Source organism: Oryzias melastigma, linkage group LG23 (genome assembly GCF_002922805.2).
Source record: "Oryzias melastigma strain HK-1 linkage group LG23, ASM292280v2, whole genome shotgun sequence".
NCBI classification, from domain to species: Eukaryota; Metazoa; Chordata; class Actinopteri; order Beloniformes; family Adrianichthyidae; genus Oryzias; species Oryzias melastigma.
The window spans coordinates 2,831,239-2,858,470 of NC_050534.1; the positions used below are offsets into that span (position 1 = coordinate 2,831,239).

A 27,232-nucleotide genomic window follows, 5' to 3' on the forward strand; every position below is an offset into this window, starting at 1 on the left:
CAGATTATTCCAGCTCATCCTCCAAGGGGCAATGACTCCCTGTTTGTTCCAGGGTTATGGGGAGGGGGGCAGAGGCTTATCTGCTGCTTAATGTTTAACTCTGCTGGGGGAGCATTCCTGTGTTTACTTTTGGAGAAAGGGTCAGCTTTCAGTGAGATGTGAAACATGAAAAGTGAAAAACTTCATACAAACTGGATTGCTGCTGAAAATTTCTTCTTTCCACTCTGAGGTTAAGATAAAGAAATGTGCTACAGGTGTCTTCAAAACAGGATGGAGTTTGTGGTTTGATGCGGAGCAGGTGCAGGAAAGGGACTCACCTTTGTTGGCTACCTCCCAGGCCACCTCGAAGAGCAGCAGGTCCTCCACAGGCAGCTGGTCCTCCTCCCAGGCCGGCAGCACCCCGCTCAGGGAGGTCATGGACAGCGAGCGCGACAGCGGCATCTCTCCCGTGTTTGAGGAGCAAAGAAGAAATCCCTCCTGAGGAGAAGGTCTTCACAGTCCAGAGCTCAGCGGGGACGGTGTTCACTGCAGGACCAGATAAACAGCAGTCGTGGAGGGAGGGGGGGCGTTCAGCTCACTCAGATGTGGAGGTGAAAGGTTTGCTGCGTGATCAGCTCAGTGTGGTTGTGAAACTCAGATGGAGACCTGCTTCAGTGTTCTTTGAAACATCTGCAGATGATAGAAAAAGAAGCAGATGATCAGGATCTACTATGAAATAAAGACTGTAGTTTCCCACTGACTTTTAAGGGCCTACATTATGAAATTAAACTTTGTTGAGCTTGTGAGTGCATTAAAATGCTAATTTCTCACAATATACAACCCAAAAACAATGTTTTGATTCTTTCACTTTGAGGACCGATCCAGAAACCAGACCAGGCAGCACAACCTCCCCTCACTAAAGTTACCTGTCATGCTGAGGAGTTCTCATTCATTCAGATGAGATTTTCTTTAAGACTTTAAGATAAACTAAAGTCTGAAAGGTAAATTAAGAGCTTCTCCACAATCTTCCTGTTAGTCTCACACTTTGATCTTCCCTATCTTGTGGCCAAGACCCCAAGATACGTAAACTCCTTGATCTGTAGCAGGAGCTCTACACTCATTACAAGAGAACTTTCTTTCTCTGGTCAAGAACCATGGCCTCAAGTGTGGCAGAGGTGATCTTTCCAGCCACTCCACACTGGACCCCTACGGGAAGAGGCCCAGCTACAAGGCCTTCCCTAATAGCCCCAAAACTAGGCCTGGCTCCAGAGTTGGGACAAGAAAACAAAAGTGAATCTTGGTGTTTTGTGAAGTTCTGAACCGCTCTTAGTCTGACCCGCCACAGAGGACCTGCTGTCTGTCGTTGAAAACCCCACTAGGGCTATCAACCACAGACAGCTTAGCTCCTCGGATCAGTCGGGCACGCAAACCCCTCCACCACGGTAAGGTGGTAGTTATCAGAGGGGATTTTTTTCTCTACCATTCTAGAGTTGCGCATAGTGAGAGGCGGTGGGCCGGTGAGTACTCGTGAGCCCCCAGCTCAGCCACCAATTGTTGGAGTTTGCCCCGGTGGATGTGAGGGGCATGTCCCTTTGCCTTTGGGTGGGGGGGTGGGTCTTTTACTGTGGTTTTGGCTTACAAGCAGAACAACAGTTCAGAGTACCTGACCTTCTTGGTGGCCCTCGGAGGGCTAGCAGAAATTGCCCCAGTAGGATACTCCATTGTCCTCCTGGGGGACTTCACTGTCCATGTGGGTATTTGGTTCTGTTCATGACCTTTATTGATAGAATTTCCAGGCAGCTGGAGGGGGTCTGGTTTGGAGACCACAGGATTTCCTATTTGCTCTTTACAGATGATGTCCTGTTGGCTTCATTGTGCCAGGATCTCCAGCATGCATGGGGTGGTTTGTGGCCGATTGTGAAGCGGCCGGGATGAAGGTCAGTAGCGCTAAGTCTGAGGCCATAGTTCTTAAATGCAGAAAGTGCTTCTGTCCCAGGTGGTTGGAGTCTTGTTCATAGACAAGGGAAGACTGGACCTTGAGATCGACAGGTGGATTGGAGCGGTTGTCATGACTGTGCTCCTCCCTAATCTATGCTGTCTGTGGGGGAGCTAATCAGGTGATTAGCATATGTTGGAATATAACTTCCCAGACCTCAATTTCAACACACAGTGTCAGAAAGGCTAGCCTGGCTTTAGCTGTGAGCCACACAACACCTTTTGAAAAGTTGATTGCCTGGACAGGAAAAATTGGTCTGTTGGTGCTATGACTGTGGGCATAACAATAACCCCACCAGGTAGTGAGGTGTTGCCTGGTTCCAACACTAGATTATACAAATCCTACCAAACTTTTACAAAAATGCTATTAAACTTATACACACATAGTATCATACTCCTACATACTAAATATACTCTAACATAGACAATGCTAAAATACATTTGCACATTTGATCATACTCAAATGTGCAAATGTGCATAACCACATTTGATCATACGCACAGGACAAAAGATATTTGTTGTTGGAAAACTGGTCAAAAAGTCTGAATAACTGAAAGTTTAGCTTTAGTCTGCAGCGTCAGACAGGAACTGCTTCCTGATCGCCTTTGTATGCCAGACAGTTCTTCCTGTACATGTGAGCTTCACCAACAATAGTAGGTGACGTCTATTTCGCAAACATATATTTAAAATATGAACAGAATGAGTTTTATTTTAACAAACAGATGTTTAAAGAGTGAAATGGTCTGAACTTCTCTGAGAAACTGTTGGATTGAGAAGAGAAATCAGAGTTTCAGCAACAGCGCCATATAAGATCCTCCACTGGAGGTCACCAGTTCTCTTTTTGAAGAGCAGCTCTCCATTGAGGACTAACATCTCAGTCAGTTTCTGCTGTGCAGGCTGCCTCTGTTCTTTACCTTCACTCAGTTTTTTGTTTTTCTATTTCCACAGTGAAGAGTTAGACTACTGAAGATTGCAGCAGAGGAGAGCTTTGAGATCAGGGCTCAACACTACATTTCTGGGAAGGGATCAACAATTTCCTACAGGAATCCTCAAGGAGTCTCTACTTTTTCTATTCCAGTTTGTCTCCTTAGAGTTTCTGAGCCACCCTGCAGACCAGATATCCAGAGAAGCAGACAGGAGGTGGACGTCCAGCAGATCTGAATTCCCTTCAGACAGAAGTTGTTGCCAGGTCAGAACTCCAGAACTGCAGTTTACTTGAAGTCCAGGCATTAAAATATGTGGAATCACAAATTGTGTGCACCGTCTACTAACTGGTTCACACAAGAAACTAGTTTTTCTTCTATTTAAATTTTTTTAAGCTTTTTTTTTTTCCTTACTTGATAGTAACTGGTGTGCATCAAAAAATAGCAGCTGGTGTGCACCAGTTGCTATTTGGTGCAGACAAGAGACAGTTTTTTTTTAACTTTGATTTTCTCTAAACTTTGATTATATTTTTTCTTTTTACATAGATAGTAACTGAAATGGTAACTGGTGCGCACCAGCAACTATCTGGTGAGCACAAGAAGATAGTTTTTTTTTTTTTTTACTTCGTTTTATTTTCTTAATTTAATAGTAACTGGTGTGCACTAAAAATAGTAACTGGTGCGCACAAAATATACTGTTTTTCTTTTTTTACTTTGATTTTTTTTTTTTTAGCTTTGATTTTTTTGTCCTTGATGGTGGCTGATGTGCACCAAAAATAGTAACTGGTGTGCACAAGAAACAAGTATTTTTTAATTATTATTATTATTTTTTTCATGATGTACCTTTCAGTTCTCCATTTTTTGTTTTTATTTTAACGTGTACAATTCTGTTTTTTGTTTTAGATCTAGTGCAGAGATTTGTATTTTTAGAACATTTTTAACATTTAAAATTATTTTTTTCAATGTATTATTTAGTCTTACAGACAAATATTTAAGTTTAGACGGAATTCTTTATTTATTTTCTAATATTTCATGATTACATTTGACTTTTAGATCTTTTAGCATACAAGACTTTTATTTCTAATCCTTTCAGCCTGAAGATGCAACAACTTAGCTTTTTTTTCCATAGACATGCATAGTGCAACATACAGTGTAATGTATGGTGTGACTGTAAGAGCAGTTGTGCTGACAGGAGAAAGAAGATTTTAGGAGACGTTTTAAGTAAAGCAAAGCAAAGCAGGACATGAAATAATCTTGTGACTTCATCATAGGGAGCGCTCACCACTTCAAACTCACGTGGGACTGAGAGAAATGGTCCATACTTCCAAACAATGCTACCTGTGAGACACGCCCCCTTAGCCTAGAGCTGGGGTGTAACAGGTGGCATCACTAAAGTGAGGTGAGCAGGTGCTCCTGCATCTTCTTTACCTGAAGCAGACGGAGGGGGGGCTCATGAGGAAGCTCACAGGTGACAGAAAGCACGCCGTGCGCATGGGCAGGTCAGTTTCAGCTCTTTAAATCTTCATGAGCAACAGCGTTCGCAGTTGTTTACTTTTTCATTTAAGTTTCATGTGGAGGTCTGGGTCAAGTTTCACGTCTTCAAGTAGAGGTTTCTGTGAGTCCAGAACAGGGCCTGACAGGTTCTGGGTCAAATCAGGGAAGGACTCAGATGTTTTATGCTCTCAGCAGAGTTCTACAGCTGCTTCATCTAGTATTTTTGTTGTGACCCATGTTTTGGTTACTTTATTTATTAATGTAAGTTTCTTCACCAAGCCTGGTCTCCTGCATTTGGGTTCTCCACCACTTCCTGACAGATTGACCTGACCACCTTGGACCCAGTAGGAGAACTTTTGGTCACGCCACACCAGACGGGTTTTCCTCCAGCCATATTCATGTTCTGTCAAACCACAATAACCTAATCTGTTCCAGAAGGAGACTGTCAGGGCCATCCCTCAAGTTTCATGTTCCTGTGGAGGATCACCTCCTCTTCATGCTTCCTGTCCCTGGGGGTAGTTGCCAGGACTTCGTGCCCGTTCCCGAGGAAGGGTTCTAATACCCCTTACATCCGTCTGCCTGCAGGAGCCCTGTTTTCTACACTTTTATTTTGCTTTTTTCGTCCCCTCCTCTCAGATGTTTGGGCATCTGGGATCTGGCCTTTTAGGGAGGGTTACTGTGTAACGTTGACAGTATGCCACTATAATCAAACATTGGAGTCATGAACTATAACTAATCAATATGGCACACATATCATGGATGTGTGTCTGACATTCTCAGCATCTGCTGCGCTGCATCTCCATGACAACAGGCTTGTTGTTTACATGTGAAGCCGGAAGAACTTTCTGACATTTTGAGACCTAACTCTTTAACACCTGACACTTCAGCACAACATCTTTAACACACTGTACCTCTTGAACCGTTCCTTGTAGTCTTCTTCTTCTTCTTTCACTTTCGGCTTATCCCTTTCGGGGTCGCCACAGCGTAACAGCACCCAATGTTTTGCATCAGTGATTTGGCAGAGTTTTTACGCCGGATGCCCTTCCTGACACAGTTAGGCAGCAGCGTCAAGGGTCTTGCCTAAGGACCCAATGTGGGAGGGGATCAGTGGACAACCCTGGGAATCGAACCCAGGGCTTCTGCGTGTCAGCCCTTCACCTAGCCCAATGAGTCACCCAGCCGCTCTTGAACCGTTCTTTGTAGTAACTTGCAGAAACTATTCTCACTGCTTTTTTCTGTAGAAAATTGAATAGACATATTTCTTACACGCGTTTCCCCAAATTTCAGTGCAATCATTCATATGTGGAACAATCAGTGAGTTATATAACAAACAGAGCGCTTTAATGTCCAACAGTGATTTCACTCTGTGAAGAACAGTCATTGTTTTTGCCAACTTAGATTTAATATTCGTAATATGAGATCTTCAAGTGAAACTTTCATCAATGATAACACACAAAAACTTAACTTCTTTTACTCTGTCAATATTATTACCGTCTATTTGAAATGAAATGTTCTGATCTTTCTTCCTGTTGCTGAATACCATAAATGATGTTTTTTCACAGTTCAGTGATCATTTATTTGCATTAAAACATTTTCTCTGATTGGATTATTTATTTCATGTGCTCTAAATTGTCATCTACATAGTAAAGGCTTGTGTCATCAGCAAATAGGATACATTTTAGCCTATTAGACACATTTCCAATGTCATTCAAATAAAGATTGAACAGCTTTGGTCTGAGAACTGACCCCTGGGGTACCCCACATTTTACACCACGACAATTTGATGTTCTGTTATTTATTTGTACATATTGTTGTCTATTTTTTAGGTAACACCCACTGAAGGGCTGTCCCTCTAATGACGTATTTATGGAGTTTGCTAAGTAAAATGCTGTGATTTATCGTGTCGAATGCTTTTTTTAAATCAATAAATATGCTAATGAGGTGTTTCTTGTTGTCTATTGCCATGGACATTTCTTCTGTTAGCTCAATCAAAGCCGTAGAAGTTGAACAGTTTGCCCTGAACTCATATTGACTACCATCTAAAATATTTTCCTTATTGATGAATCTATCTAGTCTTGCAGCAAATAGTTTTTCTAATATTTTTGAAATTTGTGTTAGTAATGCTATTGGCCTGTATAGTGAAAGAGTGTTTATCTCCTGTTTTGTAAAGTGGTATTACCTTTGCTAGTTTCATCTTGTTTGGAAAAATTCCTGTTGTAAATGACAAGTTGCATGTATAAGTAAATGGGTGAATAATATATTCCATAATTTCCTTTACTAATCCGACATCCAGATTATCAGTGTCTGTTGATCTTTTATTAACACAATTTTTTAATTATGTTTATCTACTAGTTCTAAAAATATGCTATTGATATTACTATTTATTCCAGCAGCCGTATCACTAACCAATGCAGCAAGGATATTGTTTGCCAGGTTTGGGCCTAAATTTACTAAATAACTTTAAAGTTATCTGCTTCTTTTGTTTGTTTTAGGCTATTTTGGAGTTAAGCTAATATTCCAGTTGAATGTTAGCTGTTTTGGCTAAATTAGGCTTTTTCAAAAGTTTTTAGGCTGTTGTGGAGTTAGGCTAATACATACGTGCTAGTTGTTTTGGCTAACCTAAGTTTTTTAGGCTAATTTAGCATTTAGATCATATTTTAACTGGCTATCAACTTCAGCATTTTCCGCGGCCAAATTCAGCTTACAGCATTCACACTATTATGACAGGTAATGCTATATATTGTTCATAATTATGTTAAAAACTTACACTTTTAAAAATGTAGTTTTAGAGTGTTCAATAAATGTTTATCCTGTTTGGATTAAGGTGTGTTTGGAGTTTGTCCCCTGTGTGATTGAGTTTGGCCCCGTGAGTTAAAATCGTCCTTTTCTGTTTCTGTTGAGTTTCCTGTGAATCAGATTTGGTGACTCAGTATTTACTATTTGTAACGGGATTACATTCCGTCTAACGGGCTGCAGCTTCGGCGCAGGCGCAGGCGGCTCGGCAGCAGCTGCCGTCACCTCCTCCTCCTCCTCCTCCTCCTCCTGCTCCTCCTGCTCCTCCTGCTGCTCCTCAGAGGCGCCGCGTTACTGACTCCACTGCTGGATCCTGGTCTCCGTGGACTCAGGTAGGAGGACGTTCTGCGGGGCTGCAGAGCTGAAGCTCATATGTTCCGCTTCTGCAGCCTCCATCATCCATCAGAGGGGGTGGGGGGTGCAGAACAGCTGTGCGCTCGTGCGCAGACTCGATTGCGTGCTCGTGTGTAACGTGCGTGTCGGTGTCGCCCTGCAGACTGATGGATCGCAGCTGAGATAACGTCCTCTCCGTCTCCGCCGAGCTGCTGCAGCGCCGCGCGCGCGCGGGAACGACGTGGGCTCTCTGCAGCCGAAGACTAGAGGAATTCACCCCCCACCCCACCCCCCTCCTGCCTCCTCATCTGCTCGCCCACCATGGTCCCACTGCTGCCCCCCAGGAAGGATGTGAGCTGAAGGAGCTGTCCGTCCGTCGTGGTGCTGACGCGGCCGTGACAGCGCGAGCATGGCCGCCGGGAAGCTGCTGCTCTACGCCGGGCTGTCTTTGTCTCTGTGCGCCTTGGGCATGCTGGCCGTGGCGATGTGCTCCGACCACTGGTACGAGACCGACGCCAGGAGGTACCGGGAGCGGTGCCGAAGCTTTTCCAGCCGCCGCAAGGACCCGGGCTTCATCTACATCCCCAACATCAGCCTGCCGCTGCGGGCCAGCCAGAGCGGCGCGCCGCGCTGGGAGGAGCGGCTGCTGCCCGCGCGGAGCCGCCGCCAGCTGTTCGCCATGAGCGCCGCGGACGAGTGCAGCCGGCACCACAACTCCACCAACATGGGGCTGTGGAGGCGCTGCCACCGGGCCGGCTTCGACCACGAGACGGAGGAGCTCATCAGGAAAGGTAAGGCGCGAGGCCGCCGATGCACGCGCCGCGTCACGCGCTCCACCGCGGCCGATGCGCTCTGGTGACCAAAGGGCGAACAAGGGCACGGGGCGCTGCTTCTGTGTCCGGACCGGACGATCGGTGCGTGACGCCTTTAAGTCCAATGACGTCATCACCAATTAACGGAGCTGAAATGTGAGCATGCATGCGCCTCGTGCACAGGTCACGGATACTGAGAACTCTGTACATCCTGTGGATGTGACACGAGGTTCGGAATCAGAGATGATCCACTTCTGCAGAGAAACCGAAGAGGATCGAGCTGGAATTCCAGCACAGCAGTCATGGTTTTCCTCTGGAGGGGGCTGCAGAGGGGGGGTAGACACCCCGCTGTCATATCCTCACAGTTTATTTAAAGGGGAGCTGCACAGTGGTACAGTGGTTAGCACTCTTGCCTTATAAGGTCCAGGGGCCAAGGGGCCTTTGTCATGCCAAATCAACTTTTTCAGTGTAGATAATCATAATTCTTCATAAAAAGGCAGTATTCTGATCCATTCATGCTGAAGTTAGGACAGAAGCGGCTGGGTGGCTCAGTGGGCTAGATGAAGGGCTGACACGCAGGAGCCCTAGGTTCGATTCCAGGGTTGTCCACTGATCCCCATCCAGATTGGGTCCTTAGTCAAGACCCTTGACACTGCTGCCTAACTGGGTCCCTGTGCCCCTCAAGTACAGGGTTGTGTCAGGAAGGGCATCCGGCGTAAAAACTCTGCCAAATCACTGATGCGAAACAGTGGGTGCTGTTACGCTGTGGCGACCCTGAAAAGGATAAGCTGAAAGTGAACCACCACCATAGTAGTGGTAGTTTGTAAACTATATCCCTATACTCAGAAAGGTTTAAGAATTGCATGATAGCCCTTAAATGGCTTACAGTAAACACTTTTGTGTCACTTCAGAGCCGATGTGTGACGCTGCAGCCCTTACTACAACAACATTTCTCTCTGGCTAAACTTTCTGAAGGTTTGCACGTCATTCATTCCTGTGTGAACTCAGAACAAGAACTACTGCAGTTTCTCCTCCTAGATCTGAGTAAATGGGTGTTCCCCCTGAAGGAATTTTCATGACAGACACTTCTATCCAGAAGAAAAATCCCTAAAACTCACTAATGAAGCTAATGAGGAGCCAACTAATTTACAGCGTAAAAACTGTAAGACAAATGTGAGAAATATCAGACGAGTGGACATGTCGTTGTTGACGTGCAGAGGAATGTGTGTGTGATGGGTTGGCAGTGCAGAGATGTGAAACATGTTGTGTAGACGTTAAAATGAAATCTTGGATCATCTGCAGGGCTGGAAGTGCTCTGGTCTGAAGTGTTCATCAGAGTTGGTTTTGCTTGTTTTTGAAGCTTCTGGAAAACAGATACTTCCTGCTGATTCCGGTTGTGGTTCCAACGAAGGCTGAAGCTACTCGTTTTCATGAGAGGTTGCTATTATCAGTCAAAGCAGTTCTAGTGGATACACAGGGAGTATTCCACTTCAGTTTGTTAGAGAGGCAATCCACTTCTGGAAAACTGGAAATCAACTTCATTTAACAAAAAAACCCTAACCCTAAATTTCAGTTGTTTTTTTTTAAAGCAGCATAACTTTTGGTTCAGTTTGTTAGAAGTCCATTTGAATTTATTAGAAAGCAAAGGGCAATCCACCTTAGTTTCCAGAGACACAGTTGATCCGCTTCAGTTTTCCAGTCACTGCTGATCCGCTTCAGTTTTTTAGAGTCACAGGTGATCCACGTCAGTTTTCCAGAGTCACAGTTGATCCTCTTTAGTTTTTTAGAGTCACAGGTGATCCACGTCAGTTTTCCAGAGTCACAGTTGATCCTCTTTAGTTTTTTAGAGTCACAGGTGATTCACTTCAGTTTCCTAGAGTCACAGTTGATCCACTTTAGTTTTCCAGAGTTACAGGTGATCTGCTTTAGTTTTCCAGAGTCACAGGTGATCCCCTTCAGTTTTCCAGTCACTGTCGATCCGCTTCAGTTTTCCAGAGTCACAGGTGATCCCCTTCAGTTTTCCAGTCACTGTCGATCCGCTTCAGTTTTCCAGAGTCACAGTTGATCCTCTTCAGTTTTCCAGAGTCACAGGTGATCTGCTTTAGTTTTCCAGAGTCACAGTCGATCCTCTTCAGTTTCCTTGAGTCACAGGTGATCCGCTTCAGTTTTCCAGAGTCACAGTTAATTCTCTTGAGTTTTCCAGAGTCACAGGTGATCCTCTTCACTTTTCCAGTTACTGTTGATCCACTTCAGTTTTCCAGAGTCACAGTTGATCTGCTTCCGTTTTCCAAAGTCACAGTTGATGCGCTTCAGTTTTCCAGAGTCACAGTTGATCCTCTTCCGTTTTCCAAAGTCACAGGTGATCCGCTTCAGTTTTCCAAAGTCACAGGTGATCCGCTTCAGTTTTCCAAAGTCACAGGTGATCCGCTTCAGGTTTCTAGAGAAATATAGGGTCTCCTCTTTAGTCTTTCTACTAAACTTAGGATCTGACATGACACAAACATAGTTAGGTCATTTTTTTATTAAAAAATTTCTTACATCATTGGACCCCCCCCCCCCCAAAAAAAAAGTAAAATGTATCATATTTAAAAATATGTTTTGAAAGATAAAATTATATCAAATCAATAAGTAAACAACAACATAGATTGGGTTAATTAACCATTAAAATGGAATATCTCAAATCCATCATTTTTTTTCCCACACATGAAATCCGATATTTATAGTGAAGGTCGAACCACCACAGACACCGCCACCCTCCCCAGAGACTGAAGGTCAGACTGGGAAGGTCGGTCTGATGTGCTGCTGCAGATTAGCAGGTTGGAGACGGTCCTGCAGTTTTCTGAGGCTCCAAAGAGCTTCATCCCTGCAGCAATAATCCAGGTTTCCTGATGTGCACACACTTCACGCACACACAGGGTGCACGCTGCAGCCTCATTTCCAATCTGCACGAACCTTCATGTGACACACAGACCCCTAACGCTACATTTCTGTGAGTCAATTTTTATGTCTATGCTGCTTCTTGTAAAATAAGTGAATTTGTGTTTTTGTACATCTGCTCTGAACTTTGTTTATGGTCAAACCAAAATCTGAGCCAAGATTTCAAGCATCATGAAATGCAGTCCTCTGTTATGGCTTAAGATCCTTCGGTAACAGAGATGTGGAGGGGTGTCACCAGGCTGACACTGACAGTGGATGGGTCCTCCCCACCTCTACAATCTCCATTTATATCATTTGACAAATGCTACAGTCACATGTAATGTGTAATGGTCTCTGGTGATTCTGAAGCTGATGATCTGAGAATCTTTATCTCTTAGAGTGAAGCTGCTTATTCATCAGCGTTTTTTGTTAAAACTTGAACACTATTTTGTCAGGGTCTCGTATATATTTTTCAATGTTCTCGATGTGTCCTTCAGATTGTGTCCTTTGACCTTCTGTTCTCTAACTTGAAAAAGCCTGATCTCCAAGCTCAGCCGGAAGAGTTAAAGCTCTGGGGTTAAGATTGTCTTAATGTGGCTTTGCTGCCAAAACCATGACACTCCCTCCACCATGCTTCACTGCTGGTGTTTCTGCTAAATGAGGATTTAGTTTTTGCACATTGTGGAAGCACAACATTTTTGCTTTGGCCTCAATGCTATTGATTTCACACAAACTCCTGTTTGTGTCCCAGAAACCACTGCAAATGTCCTCTCAGAGGCTCCACGTCGTTGTTTGTGTTCAGGTGGTGTGAGTGGTGTTTTGTGTCTTCAGGTTGTGTTGACTTGTTCGGCTCAGTGGACTTCCCTCTGTCGCTGGTTTCACTTTTCCCTCCGCTCAGCTGTTTCTGATCCAGTCCTGCATGTTCAGTCTCTGTCAGGGCTTCTCTCAGCACATTTTGGCTCCCTGCAGTTCCGTGTCTGTCTTGTGTTTGCTGTCGGGCTCACGGTTCCAGTTTGTCTAACCTAATACTGGCAGTCATTGGTGTTCTCCATCAGCACCTTTTCAGCGTCTGGAGGAAATGTTTCATAATGGATCTCAGCAGCAGACCAGCTCACGCTGAGGCTCTAAACGTTCCTGCTGCTCGTCTTCAAAGGTGAACGTGCACGCTCTGATTCCTCTTCTGTCAGCCGTCTCTCTGCTCTTTCAACTTCCTCTGCTCCGTCCTGTTATTTCTCTGTAAAGCTTTCAACTGCTTTTTTTTAAAAAACTGATGTCAGCTAGTGTTGGGAATGTTACAGTTACTCACTACTTTATCTGAAAACTGTTTGTAACGGAATTCTCCTAAAAAGCAAAAATGAAGATTTTTCTGATCAGTTTTCACAAACCAGTATAAATGAGTATGTGATTGGTGACACCTGTAGGGTGTGGCTCTGCCATTAAGGCCCCTTTAAATAGGAGTGGGCGGGGCTGCCCAGCAGTGCCAGATTCTTGTGGGTGGCCAGGTTGACTGCTGGGCCCACACTGTTTGTGCAGCAGCTGTGAGCCATTGGGGTAAATTTGTTTTTATTTTTGCTAATCATGTTTGTTTTTTATTGTCTTTTAAATACTTTAATGTATTTTATGACAGAGCTATGGTATCTAAAGGCAGACCTACAGGGTGAAAGACTGGGTGTGGGTGCTGGATACCACAGGTATGTGGTATTTTATTGCTTTGATATTTTGAAGAACTAGTTATTTTACCAAATGATTGATTGTTTTTATTGTTTCTGTTCCCCAGTCATCATATCGCTACCTGCTGTCCTTTTTATATTGTTTTTAGTTTTACTAAAATGCAGATGCAAACTAACGACTTTTGAACTTTTTATCATTTTATTTTTTGTCTCTTCCGGGTCTGTGATGTCTGCTTGGCAGTCGACTGTTTTTTTTAAAATCTGCATGTTGTGCATTGTTTGTAATTTTAGTTTTTTACCCTTTTATCCTTTTAAACTGTTTGTCGTGTTTGCAGTAAGTTGCTGTCGGTGTGTATTTTATCTCGGCGCATAAAAACGGTGGAAAATGTCTAAGACCGGAAATACTGTGATCAATAAATATTGTCAATTTGTTTGAACATGCCTGTCTTGGATGCTTTTATAATTCATGGTTCAACTTGTAACAAGTAAAACAGACATGTACTTACAAATAAACTCTAATAGTGCTGCTACAAACGATTATTTTAATAGTTGACTAATCACCAATTATTTTTTCCGGTTAGTCAATTAATCAGGTCATGGGCAAAATGGATGTAAAGCACACATCTTAACCATCATTAGATTAAAAAAACTCAAAACTAGATATATAGCATTACCTGCGATAATGCTAGTGTGAATGCTGTAAGATGAATTTGGCTGCTGAAGATGTTAGTGCTGATAGCTCCCTGCTTCACTCCATTCTGATGAATCCACTTGTAGACAAATAGATCCATGAGCGTCTTTGTTTTCCTGGTCTGAGCTGCAATCTGGATCAAATCTGTACGGTTGGATAGCTTTGATGTTGCTCGCCATCTTTGTTGAACTGTTACTGTTAGGTTGGAAGATAGTGGGAGACAGAGTAACCAAAGGAATGATGGGATATCACTGAAGGCTTACTTCTGCATCAACTGTCCCGCCCACAACTCAGGTTAATTAATAACTAATAACCTCCTGCCACTCTGCAGAAACTATGTTCTAGAAAATGATATGGGCTCTTGGATTTAACCTAAAAACAGCATCCTCATCATTAAAAACGCAGCTGACCAACAACAAGCTGCAGAAGAATCTGACCTCAATAGTTCATCCATTCATCATCCATCCACCCATCCATTCATCATCCATCCATCCGTCTGTCAATCTGTGCATCCATCCACACATCCAACCATCCATCCATCCACACATCCATTCATCTGTCTGTCAATCTGTGGATCCATTCGTCTATCAGTCCATCCATCTATCCATCTATCCATCTTTCTGTCTGTCTGTCCTTCCTTCCATCTCTTCGTCTATCAGTCCCTCCATTCGTCTGTCCCTCCATCTATCATTTGTCCATACATTCCTTCGTTTATTTTTTCATTTGATTAATTTCTCTTTCATTTTTAAGACCGTTTAAATTAAACGCGTGTTTTCTCCTGAACACCTTTCATCAGTTGATGGCTGAAGTTTTAAGCTTCTTCAGTCAAGAACATTAGTCTGTTTCAATCTTAATTTTTAACATTTGACTTGTAAGATATTTAAGTGCTCATGCAGAGATTACAAGAGGAAGGTCCACTCACATCTCTGTGCTTTTAGGATGGAAAGACATGTTAGATTTAGCTTTAGTGGACATGTATTCATCTGCTGGACGGCAGAGCTCCCCTCTGACACTCCTTTTTCTTTGCTCCGTTCCATCAAAGTCTGATCAACAGAAGAAAGTCCTGTGGGTCTGCAAAAAGAGCCCGCATCAGTCAGAGCCTCACTCTTCCTGTCCAAAGACTGGCTGTCTTTAGAGTCAGGGTGGGATGGGGGTGTCTGTGGCTACAGCTGCATCCTGCTGAAACGAGGCCTTTTTCACCGCTCCGAAGTGAAGGACGGCACAGGAAGTGGACGGAAGAAAGACTTCATTATCTTGCAGGAGGAGCATTCAGAGTGAAAGGAGGCTGTTATGTTTGTTCACCGCAGTCACATGTTAGTCCTGACGAACAGCTTCACCATCGCAAGCCAGGACAAAGAAGAAGGGATGAGAAGAGGAGGAGGAAGCTGGAGTGAACAATCCATCTACCTGCTCATTTATTTATCATTCCAGCTGAGTGGTTACATTTGTGTCGAAACCAAAACACCTCGCTGAGGAAGTGGCATTGGAAGGAGTGACAATGAAAGAAGCTGAAAGCCTCTTCATCAGAACGCTGGCTGCAGCTTTTCAGGTCATCTAAAGGCTTTCAAAAAAGTTCAGGATAATAAGTAATTAACTGCAGAATTCTCTGGAAGTGACAAAGTCATGAATCATTCCTCTGGTTCTTTCTGAGACTGGATGTTCCAACGTTCAAGAGGCTGGAGTTAAGTCATGTTCTCATAAGGATCTTTTCCTCACACTTTACATCTATGATTCTACCACCAGTTAGTTCAGCTGCAGCTGCTTCATTAAAAAATGCAGAGATATTTAGAAGTCCCACTACAATAAAAATAGTGTTCTTCATGTGTTCTTGTAGCATTTTTCTAATGATGGAAGTCCTAGAGACAGAAAATTAAGATTAAAACTGCATTTCTGAGAATGTCTTTATTCAAATTGTTGTGAATCAGGAGATGAGAAAGCATCATTTTAAAAAAAGTATTTGTGATGGAGAAACCAAGCTCCCTATACTCCCCTTGCATTGGGGAGGGGAAAGTGAGGGTGTAATTGCTCCATGCAAATAGTCCCACCTACAACTCAGAGGTGAATTTCTAATGAATTCCTGCCACTCTGCAGAAACTGTCCAAGAAAACAATTTATTTTATTCAAATTTTGTCTAAAAACTGCATCATTGAAAGAGCACTGGGAATATTTTTAGAATAAATTAAAAGATGATCAGAGTGGGACTTTAAGGACATTGTCTGCCTTTAGAAATACTTTTCTTGGAATCTTATGGTTCTCAAACTTACATCTAAAGTGGATACATCATCTGTTATGTCACAAATGCAGACAGGTTACGGCTGCAGTCCAGTTTAAGAGCAGTAACTACTCAATCACAGGTTAGCAAATGTGCTATGAACTACAGTACTTGATTAGTTTGGAGCCACAGTGTTTTGTCTGTTTGACTGTATATGAGAACTGGACTGAGTGGTCCCTCCTTCCTGGTGTCCCAAACAGTCAGTCATTTTATTGTCAGAAAAAATATTTCTGCTCTGATACATTTATTAAAATCTTCTTGATTATCCTGATTTTATTTCATGGTATTTTGATTATGTTATTCAAGTTATAAACCGACCAATCAGATGCCTCAATAAAAGCATGTGGTCTTGTGTCCAACGTTCAAATTGTTTGATTGATGGATTATCTCAAGTAGAAGGGGTGTGTGGCGTTCCAACAACCTCACTCCTGATTAGAGAGTGGTTACTATTGGAATGGTGACTGAGACCAACACGGACCAACCACTGATTACTGAAGTCATCTGGCTCTAACATGGCGGCGTCCATATTGCTAAAAAAATGGTGAGTGAATTGACTTAATTTGGTTGGAACCATTGGGTATTTTCTAGGGATGACGTCACTCTCACCTAATCCGGTTCTCATTTAGTTCTAACAAAGAAGTGGGCAGACTTTGTGAGCCACAAAGGGCTCTAAAATTTGACAGAAGAGCTGGACCAGGAGCAAACGTGTGGCAGGTTTTTGCAATCTCATAAAAGAAAGAAACAGCAGGGAATCTGGATTAAAATCCAACTTTAATTTGATTACAAAATACTTTAAAACAGAAAATTTTGGAGATTTTTGTTAATGTGTGGCTTTTGCTCTTATTTTAGAGCCAGTTGCACTGATAGGTTGATGTCCCCTTGGGAAAACTTACAGAAATGTAATGTTCTGTTTTCATATTGTGTTTGAGTGGTCGGGAAAATGCCTGACACAAAAAAAAAAAAAAAAAAAAACCCACATGAACGTTGGAAAAACAACATATTTTCCAAAACCACATAACTGCAGAGTAACTTTCTGCAACTATAGACAAAGGTCAATGTATTTGTTTTGTACCACCTAGGGCACACCAGAATTACAGGTAAAATAAAACGTAATTGAGGATTTTAAATATATATATATATATATAGACCGAGCAATAAGACACCAAAACAACAGATACAAACTATATTTTCTTCCAACATCTGACTAAGCACATGAGCCCACTTCATCAAATTTATGAACTGCTGTACTTATTAGAAATATTTATATTTTTAACTTTCATTGTTTTACCAGTTTTGATTAATGGCTGTTTTGTACATTATAATTTGTGACTATTTTGAGATAATTTACTTGATATTTTATAGGGGTTTTAAATTTCTTTTACAATTTTTCAACATTGAGTTACTGTGCTAAAAACTTCTTTCTAGAGATACTAACTCTGGCACAGCACTTTAAATATCCTGTCTTATCCTCTTGTCTTATGTTGCTTGCTGTGACACTGGAACTTGTATAGAGTTGTGTGTGCGAATGTAGTCAAGCAACCACTGACACTGTGAATTCAAGACAAATGTCCTTTAGGACAGTAAAGAACATTTGATTTGACTGATTTAAGATATATATATATATATACTGTATATATATATTTACAGTATACATATATATATATATATATATATATATGATTTATTCCAGTTTGGTGGGCCAGACTAAATAGTTAAACGGGCCACATATGGCCCCCAGGCCGTGGTTTCGCCACCTCTGTTCTAACAGATCAAACTTGAACAAAGTGGCTGCGTTTGCTGAAGCGGATCGATGGTAGCGTAGTGCCTGAAAGCCCTACATGAAAAGACGCTCTGTCAACAGCAGGTATCGACAAAAAGTCTTCAGTCTGTGTACAGTCAGACGGAGTAACGCACAATATCTTTGACAACGGCCGTCTGGAACCCTTAGACTCCTCATCTATCACTGTCCCTTCTGTTCTCCACATGACTGTGGGGGAACTTTGGATGTCATTCTTCTGTCCTGATATCAGCTCGATTGATCTCAGTCAAAGCTCTAGACTCATCTGTTCAGGCTTCCATGGAGCAGTTTATTATTCTGACAGTAATTATGTTATTTTAAAATTGATGTCTGGTTTTTATGAAGGTTTATATTTTCTGGATCTTAATCAAAACTCCCTCAGGTTCCTAACCCCTGATTGTTTATGTTCATGTTTCCGCTTTTTTTTTTTTTCAGTTTTTTGCCCTAAGTCTAAGGTTACTTTCTTATTTTATATATTTTTTATGTTCATCTAAACTCTACAAGCAGCTGACCTGGACCGTCTGTTCTCATTAATGCAAGTGTTTGGAACCTGCCTTCAATAGCTGATGATTTTGTGTGGAACTGTGGTAGCTTTGTTGGTTTCTACTAAACCTTCGAAGTTCTGGATGACTCTTTTATTCTTTTGATATTTTACATTTTCTTTCAAAGCACCTATACCATGTTATTCTTAAGCCTTTTAGTGTAAACTATATCCATAAAAATAATATTATATCTTTAACACACTAAAGTACTACTTTTTGTAAAATATTAGCTGCTTTCGTGAACTCGTTTTCTACCTGGAAGTAAGACGACTCAATCTCTGAGGCTCCACCTTTCACTGCTTGTGGGTACCGCCCATTTCATGACATCATCCTGGAGCCGGCCTCGACAGGGTGTCTGTGTTTCACCAGTGAAAACAAACAACATCCAAAATTTTGCAATGATGGATGTATGTATCATGCATATAAAATCAAAGTGTTGTGCATATTCCCGCTAGTTCCGCGGAGAAAGTATATGTTTGTTTGTGGCGGTTCTGGAAGTGCAGACTCTTCCTGGAAGGGGCTGTTCTCTACTTTGTGACATCACAGTGTGAGGATCCACTCGTTTTTGTGGGTTGGGAGGGGTTGGTACTCAGAGCACAGGTTTTTGAGGAACACATAAAGATGTGTGAGTGGATCAAAATAACACTTTGGGGTTAGTTTTTCATGGGGATTTAAAAGCTCAAAGTTGATTTTGCATGATACAGGAGCTTTAAAAAAATGAAACGAGTGTTGGTCACCATGGTTACAAACAAATACGCCTGATTCAAAAGAGTTAAGCAAGCAGTATATATGAATGTGTATGTATATATGCAGTATATATATATAAAAAGCCTGAAGTACCAAAAAATAAACTGATCAGTCTTCTTGTCCACTCAGACCCCTTCCTGTCCTCTTCACATTAAAGGTTTCAGGAATCAATTTAAATACGTTGAATTTTTTAAGAGGCCTATTTTCAATCGGTTGCTTTTTCCTAATTTTATTCTGAGATTATGAAATACATTTTTATGTTTTAATTTATTTAATGCTTCAACATGATGCTGCACTTCCGGCTGTTTCCTGAGAGGCGCTCCGGCTTCCAGGAAAAGCTGTAAAACATCCAGAAGAGTGGGATGAGGAGGAAATGTGGATGGCACCACTTACTGGCCAATCATCACACCATCTGCAGAATGATTCATGGCAGATATTAATGTCACAAGGATCAACATAAAGCTTTTGAATGAGTCATGAAGAAGGAGAGGTTTCTGCTGCTTCACAGAAACGGAGCCTGGCAGTCTGTCCACTTTGGTTTACTACCACCAGACTTCCACAGCTCACTGGGCGGAGCCTGTTCTCATAAAGACTCTAGGACTGATTCATCTGGAGGGAGGTGAAGCCCAGCTAACTGTTTCATCTTTAGTTGGTTCATATTTGGACCATTAGGGCTTTTTTACTGTTCTGAAGGGATACTTTTTGACATCAGATCAGTCTATGTCAGGCATGGCCCAAGTCTGGCTCATGGGCCAAATGGGGCCCTTATTCAAATTTCTACTGTCCTCTGTCCTAAACTCAATAACTCAACATATACACATATATAAGCAATATATAAACAAACTTCATATTTAACAGTGTGGACATGTCTGTTGTATATGTATATATATAAACAAACACATGTGGCTCTTTTCTCTCTTCTTGGCCAAACATAAAGTAAGTCATGGAGACTGCTGATCCAGTCATGTTGACTGTCTGAGTCAGCAGCTTCCTGCTAATGGCTGCCTCACCAAAACTACCTAAAGAAAACAAATAAACAAAGCCCACAAAGTAAGACTACCAAGGTCCAACCCAAAAAACTAAAATAACAAAACCCAGCAACATAAGACTGCTGAGGACAAAGAAGGGGAAAAAGATAAATAAAAAGAAAAAAGTAAAATAGCATTTTTTAAAGTAAGGATTACTTATTTAGCATTTATTTAATTTAGATTAAATGTATAAACTGATGTCTGAGGTTCACATAGATGATAAACTATGTAGGTTTCTACATCCTGTTGACCTGAAGACGTCTTGTTTGATCAACTCTACCTCCAGAATGAACAGATTTTATATGTAAAGAGAAACTTTGGCAAAAGCACATATTATCTTATGCTGCACAACATTGGTTACTAGCTGTCCAGAGCTACACTGATATGATCCTATTTGGCACAGAGCAGCTTTTATTTTGAAAATAAGTTGTTTGAGCTTTTGTCAAACATAAAAAAAATCATATTGTGAGAGATGCCAAGTCCTTTTTATATTTTTGCTTTTGCTCATGCCAAAAATAGACATAATTCTTATTAATTATTAAAAAAAGAAGGTCATGAATGCAAATCCAAATTTCTTGAAGGCTAAAGTAAGAATATACGGCTCCTTCTAGGTTTTGATTGAAAAATGAGCCATAATGGCTCTTTTACTGTTAAAGGTTGCCAACCTGTGTATAGACACATTTCAGACATTTCAGTTCAAAACTTTTCAGGCTCTACGTACGGGCTTCAAAAGTTAAACCATTTGACCAACAAGAGACTCGGATTTGTTATTGATGAATGGGTAGTGGCTGTTTCAAAACTTCTTCCAATCAAGCCTCTTCCAACTGTGAGTACATGCGTTAGTATCGGATAGTGACAGACCTGTGTGAACACCAAATCTTTTTTTGCAAAACGTTTGAATCCCCTCTGGTGTCTGTTGAAGACCTGAGTCCTCCTGAGGTGATGGTGCTGATGCCCTCCAGAAGAAGAGTTCCTTTGAGAACCAGCAGGCCTGTTCTCACCCTGCTGTTGTTACAACAACAGCACAGAAGGAGGACAGTGACCTCCCAGCAGCTCGGCCGCACAGCGCCGATGTAACACGATCGACGCCGAACCTGAAGCCGTCTGCACCGGAGCACAGATGCAGACCCTGACACAGGATCTCTCTGCTGCTGCCACGCTGCTGTTACCAACCACAGGCTTGGCTCTTACTCCACATCTCATTAATAAATCAATGCGTGTCCTTCCTCCATGAATGTCCTCCTGTTCTCTCCCACCAGCTGCCCTCATCAGACGCATCATGGAGCCTCTGTCCTCAGCCTGCAGGTGGAATTTAACCTTAAAACTACAGTTTAATCTCCAAACACATTCAAATGAACTGAAGCATGAAGTTGAGGGAGAGCCTCAGGGGCTCCGCCCCCCATTCTGGTTTTAGGAATTGTGTGATGGCAGAACAAGAGAACCAGCTTTGTTAGAGCTTTCTGGTCAGAAGTGACTGGTTTTCCTCTGGTCGATGAGAAATACAGCAGAGGATTCAGAGACATATACAAACATCTCAATCTTCTGTTTCCCCGATGAAAAAAATCATTGATGAATATGAAGATCTGATGAAGAAAAAAATAAATTCTCATCACCTCTGTTCTTTCAGAGCACAATCAGATCTGATAATCTGGACAGGACCAAGCCCTTCATTCACGAACAGGTGGAGAGAAATTCAAAAAGGGTACACTGCCCCCTACTGTATGGAGGGAGGTATCTGTACTGAAGGTAGGTGTTCTGGATCAAACAGGCAAATGACTTGATGGATAGATCTTCTGAGCCTATTTTCAAGTGGTAGGGGTGTGGCCTTCCATCAAGCTCACTCCTGAGAGGTTGCCATAGAAATGCTGACTCAGACTGACTCTGACCAATCACTGCTTGATTGCTTAATTGCTTTATAGGTTGGTTGGTTAGTTGGTTGGTTGATTGGTTTCAAGCATAGATTGTGGACAATACAATCACTGCTTAGTGAGGATTTCTGGTTCTAACATGGCGGCGTCTGCTCTGGGGAAAAATGGCGACCAAATTGACTTCCATTGGTTGTAATTAGAAGGAAACAATTTTCTATTGGTGATGTCACACTCACTCAGTGCAGCTCTCTTATAGTAGATGAAATAGCTGATGGCTGAAAACGCTGAAGCTGATAGCCCACTAAAATATTAGCTAAATACCAAATCACCCTAAAACTTAAAAAAAAAAAAAGAAAAAAAAGAAAAAAAACTAGGTTGGCCAAAACAGCTAGCATGTAGCTGGAAAATAGCTAAACCTCAAAATAGCCTAAAAAATATCTAAAAAAACCTAAGTTAGCTAAAACAGCTAGTATCTGAAATATGTTAGCTAAACTTCAAAATAGCCTATAAAATGCTAGTAAATTCCAAAATAACCCAAAAGCTAGCATAATGCAAATTTTTTAAACTTTAAAACAGTTACTTTTTAACATAATTATGAATAATAAACAAGCAGGAATATTATTTCAAAATAAATCAACTTAAATCTTAAATAACTTTCAATATTTTACTCTCCATAAAAATATATTTTGTCAAAACTATACAAGTTAGAAATAAGCACAAGATAACATCGGGCCATTAATAACAATAACATAAAATGATCTGGAGGGCCGGATATATTTACCTGGAGGGCCAGATCCGGCCCCCGGGCCTTGACTTTGACGCATGCTTTATGAGAAGGAGGCTAAACCTCGTAAGTATCCATTTTTCCACAAACTCAGATTCATTCAGCATTACTGCCTGGTGTCCTCCGTCCTGAATGAGAAGGACTCTTCTAAATGAAACAGCCTCTTCTCAGCCGTCTGCAGGTGTGAATCTGTGCTGCATGAGTGCGCTTCGTACACATTCTCCTCTGAAGTCTTCTCCCTTCCTCTGAGACGTCTTCTCTGTCGGAAACTCTCCGGTCGTGTCACAACTGTCAACATGTCTGAGCAAACAGCAGCTTCCATCTCACTGCGGACCTGACCTTGTTTACCAGCAGCACTGCGCGCTGGCGCCTGTGCGAGCCTCCTCTGTTCCAGTAAACCAGACGCATGAAGAATCCTATCAGAACCTGAGGATGAGACTGTAGAGCCGCCTTTCTAAAAAAAAACAAAACATTAAGAAAGACGAGGTGCAGGGACATCATTCTGACTGCAGCCACGTCCGGACAAACTCAGTGGTGGTGTCCTCGTTTTAGAACCCTCAGAACCGAACCGATCAGTGTCATCGTGCACATTAAACTCTGGAAATGATTCCATGTTTTGTTTGATTCATTCTTGTGGATCTGCAAACAGAGGATTCTGGAAGTATCTTGACAGATTGTCCCTGACGTACCGAGATTTCCCAGGTTTTCTCTGGATCTGGATGATGTTCTGTCTCTGCAGTTTGATGTTGAGGAACATTGTTTGTAAAACCTGCTTTTTAAACGGCCTTTCACCGACTGGAGAGCCTCTGTTGTTTGGGGAGACTATTCCTGCTGATGAAATCTTTCACAGACAAAGAAGGTTTTTGTAAATCTGCTGTTTGTTCCTCCCGTCCAGGTATTGTTAGACCTGCAGAAGCTTCACATCTAAAAGAAGATCATAAAGTGAAAGAAAGTGGATTTTTTTATTTGGACGTTTTTGTTTTGTTTTTACAGCTTTGTAGTTTCGATCAATTAAAAAAAATCTGTTTTTGGGTTGTAGATGCAGATCCAGTTTCTGTCTGTGTTCAGAAACACATCTGCCAGATCCAGCAGATGCTGCTGTGCAACAACGACGCGATCCAAAACACGCTGAACAGTATGGTAACTTCCAGAAGGATTCCATCATTTGACCACCTCATGCTTAGCTGTTGTGTTGTAGCGACAGATGGACATTTAGTTATGCGCTACAGTCTTTGATTTAGGTTTAATTTAATTTTGATTATTTATAATGGCGTCAGTTTAATAGCAAAGTTGCCTCAAACCGCACAAAAAGTGAAACCAGTGTACTATGTTATAGGGGTGTAGGGAAAAATCGATTTGGCGATATTTCCCATTGTTTTATTTTGAAAAAAAATCATTTAAACGTCTGTCAAAAGTTATAAATTGTCAGATTTTGAAAAAAAGGCTAATTTCTATTTCTGTTTATGTTTAATTTATGCCAAAGGAAACCAAAAGGTTATTTTTTATCATAATAGTAAAAATATCATAAATACAAAGCAGTGTCTTATGTAACTTTGTGGCTTCTATTCGATTAATATCGGGAACACCGTTAAGGCTCTTGAAGTATTGAAGGTTGCAGAGTCCAGTACCAACAGTTGGAAAATGTTTGGTGCAAAATGTCAAAGCGAATCTCGCTCAGGCGTTTTCTGTCACAGCTCTGTTCCCATATTTGAAAGACTTAGCGTTATCTACAGCAGGCCGGTTTCACCACCATCATTAATTTATCCTCCATGATCAACGTTGATACTTTTGTGTCAACTAAACATACCTGATTGTTCAAAGTTCTGGTTTAACTTTTAATCTGCGTTCAATGTCGAACACTGACTAAAACAGCGAGTTTACCTCCGTTGATATAGACTTTTTATTGATAGTGGCCACTTGAACGTAGCATTATGAATTTCTAATGATCTCCTGCCGCTTTGCAGAAACTATGTCCCAGAAAACGACAGGTTTAGAGATTTTGGCTAAAAACAGCATCGTCATAATTAAAAAAATGCTTTTAAAATAGATCAAAAGATGATCGGAGTGGGACTTTTAAGAGTTCATTGCCGACTATTTATCCACACAGAGCTGCTGCTGATGTACAAGTTCACGTTTATGAAATCAGGCAGCAAAAAATCCCAAAGATGTTCAAAAACAGGTTCATAAAAACTTTTAGCTGCTCCCCCTCATGAACATTTGTCTGATAATCTTCTCCGAGAATTGTTTCAAAAGACGGATCTGCTGGGATTTTTGCCCCCATGGAAACTGATTTGAGTGGAATCACGGCGGATTAAGTTAAATTTGAACTGAACTGGATTACGATTGTTTAGGTCTTAATCTAAAAGATGAAAAACATATTTTTGAATAGACTGAAAAAAAACTGCTCTGAAGTGTTCCGACCCACACAGGTTTAGAGAGCAGCGGTGGGGGCGGGGTCAGAGACAGCTGCTCAGAGAGGGCAGCAGATTAACATAGATTACCTCAAATCAGAGTCACACATCTGTGTACAGTGGCGGTGCACGTGCACGTGGGCGTGTTCGTGCTGAGGTGAGACGGCGCTCAGAGTGGTGTCTGTGAACGGAGCTGCAGACACTGCATGTGGGTCAGTTCCTCTGCGCAGGACGGGGTTAGCATTAGCTAAGGACTGTCCTAGCTCAATAAAGGCGGCTGTGGTGCAGTGGTAGGGCGGTCGACTCCTGATCGGAAGTGAGCGGGTTTGACTCCTGCCTTGCCCGCCCATGTGTCGAAGTATCCTTGGGCAAGACACTGAACCCCGAATTACCTCTGGTGGGAGGTTGGCGCCACAGTTTGGCAGCGGAGCCCCCATCAATGTGTGAATGGGTCAGTGACTGTGAAGCGCTTTGGGCCCTCGAAGGAGGGTAGAAAGCAGTATACAACATTTACCATTTACATTTAAATATATTCATATCATATATAGATTATTTATGTATTTCTGAACAAATGTTTATAAATGTATAAACTCTAGAGCTGTCAGGCGATTAAATTTTTTAATCGTGATTAATCGCCTTGTCCATAGTTAACTCGCGATTAATCGCAAATTACCATGTGGCCTTTTTTTAAGGAAAAAAAATGTGTGCTTCGTGGAATTTAGCAGTTCTACATAAATTATGAAAACAAGAATGACAAAATTAATAGTTTTCATCAGAAATACTTTATTTTGTATCATTGTATTGAGATAAACTTTCTTAACAATAAAAGGCTGTAACATAAAATGCCTAACAAAAGCCCAAGTGCAAGTGAAGGACATTTTAAATTCTAAACTTCAATCAACATTCAGTAAAATAAAATAAAAACATCAAAAATAACATTTCCATAACACTTTCATGTTCATTTTTTGTCAGGACCAAATCTTTTCCTCCTCTGCTGAACTGCAGTAATAAATGAAATAGAGATTTATCATTTCCAATTAACTTTTGTTTTTTAAAACATCAAAGACTGAGAAAAGTGGGATACTCTGTGGATAGTTTGACAGTCTGTTACTGCCGCCGTGTTCTCTGGCTGCAGCTCGATGCAGCGACGTGTCCAGCGGAGCTCACGCCATGAATATGCCAGCAGACAGACCGCTATGCTGTGGCTGGATCACGCTTAAACCTCCAGAACATTTAAAACGTTCCCCGGTACGCTTGCTGTTCGGAACGTCGGTGGTCCGCAGCTCTCGGGACGCGGCGCCGGACACGAGCCGGTATCACCAGAGTGGTACTGGACGCGAACCAGAGCCGGGTTAGGGTGCAGGAGCTCTCCGCGTCCTGGCGCCGGGCCGGTTCTAGCTAGCCAGGTTGGAGACCAGCCCGTGATCTAGTGAGAGCAGCCGGTGAGTTGGAGGGCGATGAGGGATGCCTGTGCGGTGTGGAAAGGCACGTATGAGAAAATCCGCGATTAATGCGGCAAAAAAATTGTCGGCGTCACGCATGTCAAGTTAACGCGTAATTAACGCGACAAATCTGACAGCCCTATTAAACTCAAAATCGGAATCGAATTGATCCAGGTTCTTGTGAATCAAATCAAATTGTTTCTGGAAATTATAATACATAGCCAGCTCCTAGTAATCACTCCCAGTAGTATTTAGTTTGAGTGAAGTCTTGTTTGTGCCACTCTTTCTGCATGCCTGAGCGTTCTCAATCTGACCTGATCGTCTGCTTCGTCTGCTACCTGCCCCGACCCTCGCCTGGACCCCCTCATACTCGTGCTTGACCTCAGCCTGCCAGACCCTGATTTAGCTTTGTGGACTTTTAGCTGTTTCACTCCTGTGGTCCTGCCTGTGCCAAATACACCTGCTGCACTTGGATCCAGCCGTCTGCCTCACAGTTTGACGTGGCGTACTTTTCTCCTTTGACTTTGTAGTTGTGACACTTGGGGTGTGTTGCTCCTGATATATATATATATATATATATATATATAATATTTTTTTTTAATTAACTTTTTTTCTGTTTTTTCAGTGTGAATGCTATAAGTTGAATTTGGCCGCTGAAGATGCTAGTGGTGATAACTGAAAATGCTAAAAGTGATTGCTAAAAACGTTTAAACTGATAGCCGGCTAAAATATGA

The 27,232-nt window shown here is 41.9% G+C and overlaps 2 protein-coding genes and 1 long non-coding RNA gene across 3 annotated transcripts in view; 2 read left to right on the plus strand and 1 right to left on the minus strand.

Annotated features, from left to right (window-relative positions):
• Positions 1–714, minus strand: part of LOC112159256 (glycogen [starch] synthase, liver) — a gene marked incomplete in the record, with an annotated part of 19,463 nt that extends 18,749 nt beyond the window's left edge. The window contains 1 exon segment of the mRNA XM_024293223.2: positions 318–714. Coding sequence (XP_024148991.1) covers positions 318–441 — 124 coding nt within the window.
• Positions 715–7,388: 6,674 nt separating this feature from the next.
• The window catches only part of tmem178b (transmembrane protein 178B), a 52,718-nt gene continuing 32,874 nt past the window's right edge, over positions 7,389–27,232 (plus strand). The window contains exons 1-2 of the mRNA XM_024283645.2: positions 7,389–7,516; positions 7,681–8,308. Coding sequence (XP_024139413.1) covers positions 7,927–8,308 — 382 coding nt within the window. The 5' untranslated portion in view covers positions 7,389–7,516; positions 7,681–7,926. The remainder of the gene's footprint in view (positions 7,517–7,680; positions 8,309–27,232) is intronic.
• Positions 12,233–13,091, plus strand: LOC112153443. The gene is made up of 2 exons (XR_002920502.2): positions 12,233–12,796; positions 12,873–13,091. It is a non-coding gene; the product is annotated as an uncharacterized LOC112153443 (long non-coding RNA).